Source organism: Psittacula echo (assembly GCF_963264785.1).
Source record: "Psittacula echo genome assembly, chromosome: 3".
Taxonomy (NCBI): Eukaryota; Metazoa; Chordata; class Aves; order Psittaciformes; family Psittacidae; genus Psittacula; species Psittacula echo.
Genome location: NC_137736.1, coordinates 19900477 through 19917347, shown reverse-complemented (window position 1 = coordinate 19917347; position 16871 = coordinate 19900477). Strand labels below are relative to the sequence as shown.

At 37.6% G+C, this 16871-nt stretch overlaps 1 protein-coding gene across 5 annotated transcripts in view; it reads right to left on the bottom strand.

Moving 5' to 3' along the window:
* Positions 1-16871, bottom strand: part of SENP7 (SUMO specific peptidase 7) — a 39790-nt gene that overhangs the window by 17134 nt on the left and 5785 nt on the right. For 4 of the 5 annotated variants that reach the window (XM_080614085.1, XM_080614088.1, XM_080614089.1 and 1 more), the window contains 8 exons: positions 16525-16619; positions 8701-8898; positions 6968-7165; positions 6200-6315; positions 5237-5406; positions 3920-4280; positions 3194-3351; positions 1222-1368 (listed from right to left, as the gene is read on the bottom strand). In XM_080614085.1, the coding sequence (XP_080470211.1) occupies positions 1222-1368; positions 3194-3351; positions 3920-4280; positions 5237-5406; positions 6200-6315; positions 6968-7165; positions 8701-8898; positions 16525-16619 (1443 nt within the window). Of the gene's footprint in view, positions 1-1221; positions 1369-3193; positions 3352-3919; positions 4281-5236; positions 5407-6199; positions 6316-6967; positions 7166-8700; positions 8899-16524; positions 16675-16871 lie in introns of all 5 variants that reach the window. The other variant, XM_080614087.1, reaches the window with a different exon arrangement.

Sequence of the window (16871 nt, the reverse complement as noted above, 5' to 3'; positions counted from 1 at the left end):
ATCTAAATGACAGCCAAGTAACTTCCAGAGGTGCTAAGCACTGAGAAATAAGCAGAAAGTTGTGGAGAAGCCTACAAGCTTCTTAAGAAGAAAAAAATCATGAACACTTAGGACAAAAGGAGGTTAAGCACCCCATGATCAAGACCACTACCTACACTATTTGAATCAAGGAGACTATATAGACAATTCAACACTGGAGTATATTTTGCTATTTAGATTAACCTTTGAATTAAAGGCCTTTGAAGAGTCTGTTTACACCACTGCTATGTTAAAAATACTTGGCTAAATAAAGAATGCTTTCCACTTTGACAGAAGGTTGTCGTACACATTGAGAGGGTTTTTTTACGTTACCACAGTAAGCACAAAGAGTAAAGTGAGGTTTTTTCCATGGAAAATTTTCACTTTCTACCTAAAAGCATTAACTCTAAAAATATTTCAACTCATCCCACTAATTATTCTGGCATATCAATTCCGGAAATTTCCATGAAATGTTCTTACTGCTGGATGAGAACTACTGCACAAAACTGCTGTTTTGTGCAAAGCTAAAATAATTATTACAATCCAAGATTTCAAAATGTGTTACTGTAAGCAAAAAAAAAAAAAAAAAAGGCATACACTTTCAAACATGTCTTTTTCTATTGCAATATATAGAATGAGTCTCATCAAGACCTGTTGAAAGTCCTGCAGCTGGTACTTTATTTGCAGTATATTTCTACACCTTGTGAGTAGTACATTGCCTATGTACTTATGCTTTTAGTATTAGTTTTGTAGGTCTTTGAAAATATAAAATAAGCATCTTCTGGTTATTATAACCAGAGCAAGGTCAGCACATAGTATATATTGGAACTCTGATCACTATGGACTACTTTATTCAAATATCCGTACTATTTCTGAGAAAAGTAATTAGCATTTATTTCAAGTGACATTAATTCTAACATGGCCATTATTTTCCATTAAGATTCACTAAAAGCTTCATCAATATAATTTCTGTTCCAGTACAGTGTTTTCACAGAACCTTTATCTCTGAAAACTGGACCCACAGATAATCCCAGTTAGCTTTTCTACTGACAACAATCCAAACATACAAGGTAATGGAGTACATACTGTGCTGTTTAGCCAAAGCAAAACTCAGTGCTTCCACACTAAGCACCACTAGCTTTGCTTAACCAGAATTTTAATTTTTAAATACTCTCAAAATTTCACTATAATAAAACAACTCACCCTAGCAGGACCTGTTGATAGCCAGTTAAATTTCCCAATGTAAATACTATCAAATTTCACTGCCAATGCTGGGTTTGTCTGTTTTCTAGGCGTGCTTCCAGAAGGCAAACCGATAGGACATTTATCTTCAACTGACTCTGTTATAAACTGGAGGGAAGAAAAAAAAGAAAAAAGTATATTTACTAAAGGACTTCAAATGAGAGACTTTCCTCTTGAACCTCAGGAATTTTCTTGCATGTTTGTAAGAATTTACTCCCAAAGCCAACTTCCATATAAAAATCCCATATTAAAAAGCTGCAAATACTATTACAATCATTACAAGACCCTTAAGGGCCTGCCTAACAGTGTCTTGCTTCACCTCTAAATTTCCCATTGCAAGATATAGCCTGTGCTCTTTACTAATCTAGATCCAAGTAAAACCTCAAACAACAGAGCAACAAAAAAAAAGGCACATGATCCAATTCAGTGTTTATGATCAAAATGATGCACCTGTATGAAGAGGCAGCAACTGCTCTTTCAGCTTGTTTCAGGATTACAGGGGTAACCCAAATCCAAGTCAAAGCCAAAATGGGGCAACAACATTTACGGCTAGTTTTAGACTCAATACTAGCCACACAGGAACAGGAACTTTACCCTATCTCTGTCTGCTGTCAACAAAGATCCTTGAACTTCTCCAAGCACTGAATTACAGCAGAAAACTGAAAGACAAGAAGAAACTACGGGCTTGAACTTTATTGATATAAAACATTGTGTGAAAAACAAAAACAAAACCCCCAACCCTTTTCACAGACATATCTTCATCATAGAATCATAGAATAGTTAGGGTTGGAAAGGACCATAAGATCATCTAGTTCCAACCCCCTGCCATGGGCAGGGACACCTCACACTAAACCATGTCACCCAAGGCTCTGTCCAACCTGGCCTTGAACACCACCAGGGATGGAGCATTCACAATCTCCCTGGGCAACCCATTCCAGTGCCTCAACACCCTCACAGTAAAGAACTTCTTCCTTATACCCAATCTAAACTTCCCCTGTTTAAGTTTGAACCCGTTACCCCTTGTCCTGTCACTACAGTCCCTAATGAAGAGTCCCTCCCCAGCATCCCTGTAGCCCCCCTTCAGATACTGGAAGACTGCCATGAGGTCTCCACGCAGCCTTCTCTTCTCCAGGCTGAACAGACACAACTTTCTCAGCCTATCTTCATACAGGAGGTGCTTCAGCCCCCTCATCATCATCCTGGCCCTCCTCTGGACTTGTTCCAACAGTTCCATGTCCTTTTTATGTTGAGGACACCAGAACTGCACACAATACTCCAAGTGAGGTCTCACAAGAGCAGAGGGGCAGGATCACCTCCTCGTTACTGGTCTCCAGCTGGATATTGAGCCATTGACCACAATACTTTGCGTGCGGCCATCCAGCCAGTTCTTTATCCACCAAGTGGTCCACCCATCAAATTGATGTCTCTCCAATTTAGAGACAAGGATGTCGTGCGGGACAGTGTCGAACGCTTTGCACAAGTCCAGGGAGATGACATCAGCTGCTCTACTCCTGCCCATCAGATCCTTAGCCCCATCACAGAAGGCCACCAAATTGGTCAGGCAGGATTTCCCCTTAGCGAAGCCATGCTGGCTATCACCAAGCACTTCATTGTTTTTCATGTGCATCATGTCTACCTCTAGCTCAGGTTAGTATTTGATCCTTCCTGTTTGTAGTATTAAAAATTCCCAAATGTTTATTTTCAAACTATGAAATACACTGTATGTTGCAAAAGCACTTAAGATTCAGATCTAGAGGTCTTCTCTGAAGACTTTCCAGAATTCTATCTGTGAATTACTGCAGCTACTGTTTGTTGCTGGGACTAATCATATCTGCTCTAAGCATTTCACTTTTGTCCTAACATGCAAGAAAAAAATAAACACTGGAGAAATAAAGGGCTGGCATAACAATACATAGGCCAAAAACTGGAGTACCTGCTCTGTGTGACTTTCCATCTTGTCTTCCAGCTGCTTTGCTGAGAAACCAAAATCAGACTGTTGGTCTGTTTCTTTACTATCAGTGATATTATCCTGAAGCAGCTCAGTGCATTTTGGTTCAGAAGGTCTATCTTCATCATCACTGGAAAGGACAACTAAAGAGGAAAAAATAAGTATGCACATACTTCACAATGCAGACTTCAGAATATTTCATTTACTATAGATTTCAGATGAACAAAAAATTCTCTCTTGTATGTAATATCAAAATACATTGCTCAAATGAGTCTGCGTGCATGAAAGCAAACACATCAAGTACTGCTCTGTATCTTTATTAACACTCTTTACCCAAGATCCTCAAAATTATTCGACTATTAAATGAAAGAGGTCACAACACAGCTGTTTCAAATAAGAAAGAATATTTTTTCTCAGTTTAAGCAACATTAAAAATTACAAGCTTAATTTTCCATAGCCACAAAATCAGCTGCAAAATAAGGACTGGAGTTTGAAAATCCTGCTCTCTATCCTGTTTCACAAGTACACGACCCTCTACACTCCAGTAGAGGACACTGGCACTAGGCACTGCTCTTTAAATGCATTATAAACAACGTGAACTCCATCTTCAATCTTTTGTTCCTTATGTTTCAACAATTCAGTCATACATGAGTTCTCCTGGCACCTAAGTGTACCAGTAGTAATTGTCAGCAGCACAGACACAGTACATACTTGGATCAACTGAAACAAGTTGCCGATTACCCCTGTAGAGTCTGTTCCGCAGCTTGCTCAGGTACTGTGATGTGTCCATCTTTAATTTCCTGATGGTACTAAGTTGTGGTGAAGCCACATCCCCACTGATGGCAGAAAGCTGTTTCTCTGACAAATTTCTGGATGAAGACTCTGAGCCAGGTTCCTCCAGGCAACTGTGAGCAGACCTTAAGTGGTTGTGGGTGGAAGCATCTTTATAGTCTCTCTCTAATGGCTGGGGAATACCATCTGGCACCAGAATTGCATTAGATCTGCAATCTTGTCCATCCTCACAGAGTGTGCTGACGCCAGGAGGCTGAGCTGAACTCAATCGTTGCTCTTTCTAGAAAACAGGTATCAGAGACAGGATGTATGCTTATTTCTTGACATTTCTATGATGGTTCAGATTAGTGACCACTGAGATTTAGCTATGTGCTAGACAAAATTATAGCTTAATGTAACTACATTTAGAACTCAATTCAGTAATTTCTCCCCATATTCCAAAGGTTGTTATATAAAGGCATGAGGGCCAACCTTTTAGAAGTCTACTATGACCCTATTTCAAACTAACCAAGAAACTATTCGTGATTTTTTAGCAGCTCTCACTGTCTGACACTAAAAGACCAAGCACCAGTGATGTTCATTACTTTGCAAATGTGTGGCTTGGTCAGATGGGCAAACAGGACTCAGCAACTGTCTATTTCTATGGGGTTTCAATTAGAAGGTTACAGAGATGCCTTTATTATATTCAAATGCTTGAATATAATCACAGTTTGTAATGGTCTGATTGATTCCCTCAGTCATTTCTGTCTTTTTTATTTTTTTCCTCCTTCCTTTTAAATCTTGATGACAGATAAGAATAAAACTTTAGGGAAGAATACAACAGACTGAGGAGGAGGGAGAAAGATAACATCTGCAAGATTTCCATAACCCCAGGTATACTTTGTAATTTTTCTATCGAAGTCCCTAATTAGTTCTACACCATCTGTGAAAGAAGATTCACTTAAGTAGCTAGATGCCTCATTTCCAAGATTGTTTTACTCCATGCTCCTGTCTAAAGAAAACACTCATTCATCTCTCGCAACCTCTCTCTTACAACGAGCTTATTCTGATGCTGTGGACAAAAAGAGTTACATGTAATCACTCTTCTTGATGCACCACTGAGCTACTTCCCCTCAACAGCTATGACAGCATCCCTGGATACCCTAGTTATTAGTACAATTCTTTTTTTTCAGATAGCTACTGCTTCTACTGAAGTGTGTGTGCTTGTGTGCACACAAACACACATATGCAACTTACAGATAGTAGAAGTGATTTTTCTGGAATGTGTGCATTACAATAATCAGAAATATGGCCACTAGATCTTCTTTTCCTTTTCTCAGAATCAAAGGAACCCGACTGCTTCTGACTAAGAGTGGTGCTGTTCATGTTTTTGCTCCTCTTTTTCAATTCATCACAGCTCTTGTTTTCTGTGTCAGAAAAAAAAAAAAAAAAAAAGTGATTTAATGGGTTACCCTTAAAATCCTTTCCATTTCTTCATAGAAGTTATGTCTTAAATAATATGCATGGAAGCAGATACCTTCCACAACAGTTCCTTCCTTTTACAATAGGAACCTTTTTACAAAACACAATTAAGTGTATGGCTGCCAAAATATATTCCCTAAAATAATTCAGGAAAGATTATTATTGCGCCATTAGTTAAGGTAAGGGTATAACCAAACTCCTAGCTCCCTTTTGAGTAAGCATTACCACTCCACACTGAACAATCTTTATCTTTTGCTGGATGCAATATTCTCCATTTCCTGTTCTAAATCTGCAAATATTACTAACCAGTATTAAAAAAGATAGAAAATTCTCCCTGGAGACTCAGCCTAGAGTTTACCATTTTTCAGCAGTAAATACATTGTCATATAGCATAAATATTTTGAAAAGGTTTACAAACCATTTGAGCATTCTTAATGTATTACATTCTTGAATATAAAAGACTTATAAAATCAAGATTATAATGGTGCACTGAGGCTGCCCTAAGTTTCCTTTTTCTTGCACAAATCTGATTCACCATAGCTTTATTCCTATTTAAAATCAGCTCTTCAATATATTTTACCATACCTATGAACAAACTCTACGTATTTTGAGAAAACACATACACTGCATACAATAGCTATTTTATTTCTGTGCTCTCCTCATAATATTAGACAAAAAAAAAATTCTAACACTCTCCAGAATTAATATTTAAATCCCAGATTATTACTCACTACAAACCTTTCTTCTGCAGTTCCTGTCTTCTAGAATTGAGGACATTATTTTTTTCTGGTTCCTTAGAAGCCTTGGCCAATTTACAGAGATCATCATCTGTCTTCCTCAGGCAATGTTCAGATCTGTAAGAGTATTACCTATGACTTATCCTTAATTTTGAAAGAATACTGAATAAAAATCCCAACAGAAACAACCATTGGTTAGACCACAGACTTCTGCCTTTCTTGTAACCATGTGGAGCGTGGCAAATGAAGCACAAACCAATTCAGTTCCGGTTGCAGAAATACAGATATGCTAACAATGCTGAGGGCGCACTCAATCCCACTGTCCATGTCACCGACAAAGATGTTGAACAAGACCGGTCCCAAATGAACTATCACAGAGAGGAATATGTAGAAATTTTGCAAAAGAAGCTATTTGAAATCATGCTGGAACATATTAACAGCAACAGGAAAGCAAGATTTTGGTTCTGGACACAAATCCAGCTTAAATGCATTTGAATTACTTGGCCATCTCCACGGATCAAAACACTGATCTATTGTAAACAGAAATTCATTACAAGAGAAGTAGACTATTAACATCAAGTACAGCAAATCAGAACAAATGCAATGTTAAAACGGCTCATTGGAGCAGCATGCTAGTTGTTAGTTTGCATTGGGGAAACGGATCTCATGATTCAAGACAAGAATATAACAAAACTTGTTTCAGGGAAATTTTTTTCCATTGTGAAGTTACGTCATTTCAGGAAAACTGGCAAAAACAGCAGTAACATACCTTTCAGATAGAAAAGAACTTTCATGAGGAGAATTTAATATCTGACATGTCTGTAGGCTGGCAACAGATGATGAGGGCAGTTGACCCGATTGTAATTTGTCAACAGCAGATAAATTTGCATCAATTATTACATGGCTGTCAATGTATTTTCTTCCAATTTTCGTCCTCAGGACATTCGTCAAGATAACTTTTGGTTGCCTGCCACATATATAACAGTAAATCATAAATAGCGCACTGCAATCTAGAGAAAGAAACTTGGTAATCATCAAACATCATTACTTGCAGTCCCCTAGAGACAAAACAAAATCCCACCAAGGAACTTAAATCCAAGGTAATCAGATAAACACACACACACAAAGGCAAAAAAAAAGCAACAAGAGAGCAGGGTAAGAAAAACTAGCCATATAATTTCACCTTAGCCAGGTACAATTCATACTGCACACAGTCTCTAACACATAATTTAAGTATTGTTTAAAAACTGACAAATGTTTATCTCTAGCTTTCATGCATATTTATCTATATGCATTTATTAGAACTATGGAGAAAACAGTCTTCATTTTCCTCTGAACAAGAAGCCTCCAGTAAAATACACTGAATTTTCTCAAGCACTTACACAAAAAGGTAGCATTAGATTTTGTTCCCCTCTTCAACTTTCAGATGGCATTCTACAGTATAGCAATAGCAAGGCTCAGAAAAACAAGCAAGGGTTAGAGCATCAACAATAAGCTAAACAGAAATAGGAAGATGCAACTGCTCACTTGAGCACACATATGTAATAGCAGCACAACTTATACAATGCCAGCTTGCTGTACAGCTCTTGATTTACACATTTAGTGTCTCATACTGCAATTTAAATTCTACCACTTTCATTGCAATTTATTCTGCATAAGGATGTAATATCATGGCCTCTTTTTGAATCTGCTGTAAACAAAACTGTTGTTTGTGTATTGACTGTGTAATTCTTCTGTTGTGTGTATTCACACACAAAACACACTCCAGCACAGACTGTGTGATGTCTGAAGAGCATTCGGATCTCCTCTTGCACCAAGATGTAAATTTGCTTTAAATCAGGAGACTATCTTACAGACAAGATGTTGCAGAGGCACACAGGTGATAACGAGGATAATGACTGAGAAGAAAGGTCTAATATAGAGCACTAGTGTAGACTGGATGTAACCTCCAATAAAGGAAGTCCCTAAATTGTTACCATTAGTAACTCAGAGAGAAAATTCATTCACAGTAGCCATACTTTTCCCTGGTATCTGCAATTTGGCCACTGTGCGGAGAGGAGAAGGAGAGATACTGAACTCGATATGCTTTTTTTTCCTGACTGTGAATGCCAGTTTTCCTATTTTCATGGAGTCTGAAACAGTAAAAATACACTTCGATAACTTCTCTGAGAAGACAATTTGATGCAAGTATATTCTTTTCACAAGATTTTTAAAAAAATAAATAATTTGAGAGTCCAGTGGCTAAATCAGAATTAACTGGTCTTGTTAGTACATGACCACCTAGAAGCCCTTTTATAAAAGTGCACACTACAGTGTGCCTGGCACCACCTCTCTCAATGATTATCAAAAGGAACCGGTCTAAGGGAATTGAATCAAGTCAGATGACATGAGAATGAAAATATGGTTCATGAACAAGACATCTGTGGTACAATGAACACTTTCTCATGAAAAAACAACTGCAAGAAAAATTATTTTTAGTGACACAAGGTGAAGACAACATACCTTTTAGACAGAAAAAGGCTTTGGAGAGTAGGGTTTAAAATTTGCCAAATCTTTATGCTAGCAGCAGGTGATGAGGGTGGTTGATCTGACCGCAGCTTGCCAGCATCAGAAAAATTAGCACCAGTTATAGGCTGCATCTGTGTGTATTTTCTTCCTATTTTTGTCCTCAGGACATTCGTCAAGATAACTTTGGGTTGCCTGCCATTTAATAATAAATTAATAATAGCATGCTGAGAACTTCTAAAGTCACATGGATTCAACAAAATTTTTCTACAAATTTACTGTCTCTGCATCAGACCTTGTATCTTCACCAGAATTATGTTCACTTCTCTGACAATTTACAAAACAGTTCTCTTTGCAGAAGAGGAAACACAAACATCTCTTGACCAGGACAGCCTTCCAAGGTTTTTTCTTCTGGCATCAATGACTAACACATCCATATGTGATTCTAAAGAGGTAAATGTTCAGTGCAGACACATGCAAATCTTGGTGCATCTTTTTACTGCAAAATGTTGGAAATGGTGTCACTATGGTCTTACAAACTGTCCTGAAAGTGTACACTTGAGCATTTGCAGGATATGGAAACAAGGACTCATACTGTAGCATCTTATTTTGTAATCATGATAAATATTGGTTCCCATATCACAAATTAGCTTATGTTCTTCATGTGGAAGAATCAAGAAGCTAGTACAATCTCTTAGTTCTGAAGCTCCAACTAATTTTTATTGAATTTTGGTGAAGAAACAGCATACAATTATGAATTACAAAGTTAGTAAAAACTCACTATACTATTGAAGTTCTTTAAACAAGTATCTATGCTTTGCTGATACTGCTAGATTGGTACTCAAGTCTTTGCATAAAGAATTAATTGTGCAGCATGACCAGTAATTTGGAAAGTTTCCTTATAAACTGGTAAGCATTATAATTCATAGAGAATTTGTAAGGATTGACTTTATTTTCAAACAGATGAGACCTGGAATTGTTTTTGCAGGGTTGGTCCTAAACAGACATTGAAGTTCAGGCTCATTTGATGATTTTAAAAAATTGAGGCAAAAATTGCTTTTTGGATTGCATGCTTTGCTTTACAAACTAAGTTGTTCATACTGCAAAGCAAGAATCCTTCCTTTATAGCTACAGAAAACTTTTTACTACTCACATAGTTCTTACATGCACGCTACAGTGACATTTATTAAGCAAACTGCTGTTACTCTTCAGTGGACTGAAAGCAGTGCAAGCAACTTGCCAAAAATTACAGCTGTTCCACAAACATGCTGCATTCAGCTCAACAGCACGGTTATGTGGTACCTTGTGGTAAACAAATATAAGTATGGCATAAAAACTGCTGGAGAACAGCAGGATATACCTGAACCTAAAAAAAAATAAATCTGGAACTGCATTACTAGTGAAACACACTGAACTTGGGGAAGACGTTTCACATAATCATTTATTTTGGTCTTTCATTAGTTGCTGCATGTTGAGATTTCTTTTCCTGTTCACTTTCTATGTTAACAAGACACATAACCCCTCATTGAACTTGAAAAGACAGCAAGGTTCCTATGCATAGCTTGGACAATCTGCATGTAAGATATGAATGCTGGTCTACCTTAGATCACTGAATACCTTAACACACACGCAATTAGCTGCTTTCTCTTTGAGCTCTGTTATGCCTCTTAGACCAGCGGTTTTCAAATTTCAATTTTTTTTTAATCATACATCTCTATCACTAAATATATTTTGAGCATGTAGCTTCAGTATGTTTTTTATATAGATATACTAATAATATACATTAGGAAATAAATAGAAATTTTTAAAAGGATGCAATAAAGATTAAGTAAACTATTCATTAATTGTGCAAAATATATTTCCTTCCTGCATCCCAATGGATTGTCTTGCACACACCACACCTTGGAGACCACTGTCTAGACAAAGAACAATAAACCTAAACGGTTCCCATTCAAAGATAAGTAACTTGAGCTTAAGTGAAGGCAGTTTCCTCTAATCTCTTTGACTTCTTTTAGAAGTTTTCCAAAGAAAAACTAAGTGGCAAAGAGCTAAAACTTTGCTTCAAAACAAAAACAAAATGCTGAGGGATTACCAAAAAAAAAAAAAAAAAAAAAAAAACCAAACCACCACACACACACACACAAAAAAAAAAAAAAAACCAAAACAAAAAACCTCACAAAACCAAAACAAAACAAAACAAAAAAAGAAAACATACAAAATACCACAACCTGTATAAAGACAATCTGATGCCAAGAATCTGGACAGAGGTGAAAGTGTTATGTAACAGATTGGCCCTAATTAGCTGTTGGGGGAGGGGAAAAAAAAAAAGTAATCCAGGGTTTCTGAACTGACTCTATGAAGGCAATGAGAGGCCACATGTACAAAGACAGTCTCATTAGACAACTGATCTAAACTACACAATTGCCTCAGAATGTTTTAGGCAGTCAGGAAAAGGCAGGTATACATTTGTTCTCTTACCTATACCTGTTACTCTAGAACTACTAAATCCAAAATTCAGCTATACAAGAACCATTAAATATGCAAGGACCATTAAGAAAATTTGCAACTAGTAAAACAGTTAAAGGCTATTACAAGGTGAAAGTCATCAAGTCATGCAAATTAATCTTAGGAAACTAGACATTTACACTTCTGCTTTAATTTCCTCCTTAATGATAAGGCCCAAACTACTTTAGAGTCCTAGTTACTAAAGAGCTATAGTGGAAAGACATTTCGTCTTTTGGGGTACCAGAAAACACGAAGCAATGAAAAACTAAGCCACATATTTCTCCTCTTCCTCAAGAAGGACTCAAAATTACAGATCAAACTTTGAAGTATTTAAATACCATTTTTCCTCCAAATACAAAACAGTTGCATAAGTGGGCCATACTAATATGAAGATGTGAATCAAAGTTTCTCCTTAAAAAGAAACCAAACAAAACCAGAAACATTTTATTATTCCTGTAGAGCACTAACAGACAACAAAACTGTGTTATTCTCTTATGGAATACTTCCATTCTCCTACCTAGAATCATGCTGAGCCTAATAGTTTATTTTTCAAATAAACTAAATTGCTTCTGTTTTCCTTGTTCCACCTCATAGAAATGCCAGATACTCTTTTTCTATTTGTCAAACACACGGTGTCATAATTTACTAAATTTAGAGTGAACCGGGAAGGTAATTAGTCCAGTGGGAACATCTAATTGCATGATCAGGACTTGTAAAGATAACATAAAAAAAGATTTCAACCTGTAGGGACTTTAACAACACCATCATGACAGAGAAAGCCCAAAGCAGGAGGTAAAGGAGTCAGAAACAAAATTTCCAGTGAAACTGGATTTCACTACTTTTTTTTTCTAGTTGTTTTAACAAAACTATGGTTTGTTGGCCACCTTGGAAACTCAGGTCTGACATTTTTTGCCCACATTCACATCAGCATAGATCTTGACAAGCTCCAGGGCTGAATGTAATTTGGTTTATTTGATTGTTATTAGGTACAGAATTTGTAATGTTTCCCACTCCCTTGCTTTAAATGGATTTATACATTTTTAAGCAAGTATCTTTGTAAAAATTATCTTAGAATTTGATGACTGGAAAAAGGGAAATATAACCCCCATTTTTAAGAAAGGAAAAATGGATGGCCTGGGGAATTACGGACCAGTCAGTCTCACCTCCGTGAGACTGGCAAAATCTTGGAGCAGATTCACCTGGAAGGCATGCTAAGGCACATGAAAAACAGCAAGGTGCTTGGTGACAGCCAGCATGGCTTCACTAAGGGGAAATCCTGCCTGACCAATTTGGTGGCCTTCTATGATGGGGCTACGGAACTGATGGACAGGGGCAGAACAGCTGATGTCATCTCCCTGGACTTGTGCAAAGCGTTCGATCACTGTCCCACATGACATCCTTGTCTCTAAATTGGAGACATCAATTTGATGGGTGGACCACTTGGTGGATAAAGAACAGGCTGGATGGCCGCACGCAAACAGCTGTGGTCAATGGCTCAATGTCCAGCTGGAGACCAGTAACGAGTGGTGTCTCTCAGGGATCAGTGTTGAGACCGGTCTTGTTCAACATCTTTGTCGGTGACATGGACAGTGGGATTGAGTGCACCCTCAGCAAGTTTGCTGATGACACCAAGCTGTGTGGTTCGGTTGATACACCGGAGGGAAGGGATGCCATCCAGAGGGACCTTGACACGCTTGTGAGGTGGGCTGATGCCAACCTGATGAAGTTTAACCATGCCAAGTGCAAGGTCCTACACCTGGGTAGGAGCAATCCCAGGCACAGCTATAGGTTGGGCAGAGAAGAGGTTCAGAGCAGCCCTGCAGAGAAGGACTTGGGGGTGTTGGTCAATGAGAAAATGAACATGAGCCAGCAGTGTGCGCTCGCAGCCCAGAAAGCCAACTGTATCCTGGGCTGCATCTAAAGGAGCATGACCAGCAGGCTGAAGGAGGTGATCCTGCCCCTCTACTCTGCTCTTGTGAGACCTCATTTGGAGTATTGTGTGCAGTTCTGGTGTCCTCAACATAAAAAGGACATGGAACTGCTGGAACAAGTCCAGAGGAGGGCCAGGATGATGATGAGGGGGCTGAAGCACCTCCTGTATGAAGATAGGCTGAGAAAGTTGTGTCTGTTCAGCCTGGAGAAGAGAAGGCTGCGTGGAGACCTCATGGCAGCCTTCCAGTATCTGAAGGGGGCCTACAAGGATGCCGGGGATGGACTATTCATCAGGGACTGTAGTGACAGGACAAGGGGTAATAGGTTAAAACTTAAACAGGGGTAGTTTAGATTGGATATAAGGAAGAAATTCATTACTGTGTGGGTGTTGAGGCACTGGAATGGGTTGCCCAGGGAGGTTGCAGATGCTCCATCCCTGGTGGTGTTCAAGGCCAGGCTGGACAGAGCCTTGGGTGACATGGTTTAGTGTGAGGTGTCCCTGCCCATGGCAGGGGGTTGGAACTAGATGATCTTATGGTCCTTTCCAACCCTAAGTATTCTATGATTCTATGATTCTAATTAAAAAAAAAAAACAAAAACCAACATGTGCAACTAGCTTTGCACTGGAAATCTACGCAAGGAGAGAAACTTTTAACAATCAAGAAAGAAAACTATGCACAACTGGCTATTCTTAAAGATATCACTGCCAGGCTAAGGCGTTACTTCTTATGTGGCATCAGTTTTTGACTGAAGACCTTGACAGGACAACTGGTTATGACCTGATCTTCAGAGCTTTACAGTGGCATCAGAGCTTTCAATGGTTTCCCTTTCTAAAGGGGGAATGGCATCTGGCAGTATTTCTTGAAAAATTCTGTCATTAAAACTGAGCATAAGATAGACTCAGGAAAAACATCTACACTTGAATCAACCTGTACATATGTAAACAATGGCTGAGACAGAGATCCCTGAATTACCTGTTAAATTGTCCACTGAATAAAGTGAGCAAATAATGCAAAAGACATTTCAAAAGACACAAATTAGTGTCAAGCAGAAGAAAAGGCAAGCAAAGTATACATTAAAAGCAAGTCCCACCAGCAGACCCAGCAAGTAAACTGCACAAAATTAAGACTGGAGGCACCTTGGTAAAGAAAAATCAAAGGTTCCTAAAGCAAGTACCTATCATACCACTTCTTATCTACCTCCACAAAACTGAAAAAAAAAACCTAAGCAAAGGTAATGAAAACATACTTACAACATGCAAGAATGGAACAGGTGGGGAAAAAAAAAAAAAAAAAAGAAAAATGAAAAATGCTATTAGCTGCTCCTGCCAAGTCTATCACAGGGAAAAAAACCCAAGTATTGTCCTACCTTTCAAAGCAAGGGACCAAAAGTTTTTAATTGTTTGTACCCCTTTGGGGGAAATGTTTGACCTCTATTTCAGATGAAATATGCCTCCCTAAACATTTGATATTAGCTCATATCAAAAAAGAATACTGTTTTTAAAAGAACAGAAGCCAACAGCAACTAGTAAATAAGTCATTAAGATTTACTTAATAAATATATAAAATATATAAATAAATAAATGACTTATTTACTTAAGTCATTTATTTACTTAAATAAGTAATTAAGACTTATTTACTGCTTTTCATTGCAAATGAAAAAAGGAACAGAGAAACTTTTGCATTAGAAATATTCTCAGCATGCTACTTCACTCTTTGCTCTTCTGAGGAGTGTTGTCAGTTCTGACTTTTGCTCAACAAACACCACCTCTTTAGAACCTGTGTGCTCTTTCTACTTATTAGGCAACAAGGTCAGTGTGTTGATTTTGACTTAATGAGAAACACTGTGGGTACTCATGTGGAAAACTTAGAATAAGGTTTTTTTTGCATATGGTAAATTAAGTTCATTTTACAAAGTACCTTCAGCTATTCTCTAAGCATACATCTCTTTTTGAGGAAGTGAAAAATGCACAGCTTTGATATGTGAATGTTAACTGTCTTTTTACAGCCTAAATCATCTCTCACTAATGTGCTGGTAAGAATTTTGGTAAAAATGATGGAACATCTACAAATGCTACTTGAAATTCTCTCATCTCTTAACATACGTAACAGATCCAAAGGTAACTCAACATTGAAAGGTCAGTTCAAAGCTTACTGAAAGGCCTTTAGAGATTCGTATAGGTATCAACCATTTCACAGCATAATTAAAACTCAGGAAACTGCAATTAACATAGCTTTTATACTTGGCTAGGTTGAGCCACTCCCTCAATCAAAATTACTGAGAGAAGCATTTTGAAGTTAACTACATGTTAACTAACAGCTACGCCTCTAAGGAGGTATGAAAAATAAATTCAGGATCTTTTATAACTTCAGCTCTTCGCTGCAACAGCTGGAAGCATTCTGAATATAAACATCAGGCTAAACAATGCCTATTCATAGGTTGCAAACCACCAAATTCAGTGTCAAAATCATTTACTGTCATTAAGTATTTTCATTACCTGTGCACTTTGTTTTCAACAGCCTCTTAATAAGAAATCACTTATGATCAAGTAATCTTCCAGTCAGAAAATGGGGCAGCGAATGCATACTCTTCTTTGTTTAGAGTTGAATGATTTGTGGAATAAAAATTGCTTTGTTAAGATAAATATAATTCATTTATTCACAAAGTCATTATATTTCGTAGCTGTTAACAAATCTAGTTCTACATTTTCATTTCCATTTGTCAATGTAGTTGATACTTGGCTTCAAAATTTTCTCAGATAAACACTTAGTTGACAGCTTCACAGAAGATGATTTTGACTAATTTGTCATCCTCTCAAAGAAACCAGGATACCTGCTCTTGGCAACAAAGTATAAAGAAGTGGCACATCAGCAGTCTTATTTACTCACTTAGATGTCTTGACTGTAACAAGGTGAAAGACCTCTAGCTTTTTACGGCCTTCCCCTACCAATCATCGTATTGCTCTGGTTGTTGTTTATTTGTTTGTTTTTAAGAGGTGGCAAAGCCAGGTTAACATCTCTGGACTACAGAGCAAAAAGTGACAAGCAAAAAGATAATCTGGCAAACTTCTTAAATATCCTAAATACTTAGGGGTAGAATGATAATTTACACTGAGAGTAATAAACACCTTTCGGTATTCCAATCAGGTCAAAAAGCAGTAATTCCTCTAGTAAGTGTTGCACTAACATTCCAATGTAGCAGTCTTGTGTTATGTTAAAACAAAGAAAAAGTTACAGTTGCCATTAAATCACTGAAACATGACTCTCTAAAGGTTGAGAAAACCACCTCTGTGTGACACAGTTAGCTAGAGAGCAGATACCCATCCTCAAGAAAGATTATGAAACTCTTAATATACATAGAACCAATTTTAAGATGACTTCTTACCCAATAAATTCTTCATCATTAGAGGTGTGTCTGTTGCAGTCCTTTTGCTTTTTTCCTTTTGTGTAATACTTTCTGTTGCTGGCACTTAATGTGCACTGAAATAAAACAAATAAAACTGGCAGGTTCCAATATGTCATAATAGGTGTTACACTAGAAAGAGGGAACAATGCCAGACATTGAAACAATGCAACTGATGCAAATAAGCAGAGCCACAAAGAATATATACAACAATTTTGTGAATAATTAGTTTGCTTGATTTAAAGCACCCACATACCACCTGACCTTGAGTGGAACTTTCTTCTCCTAAAGAAAATTGACAATACAGAACAATTTAATTATATCCTGAT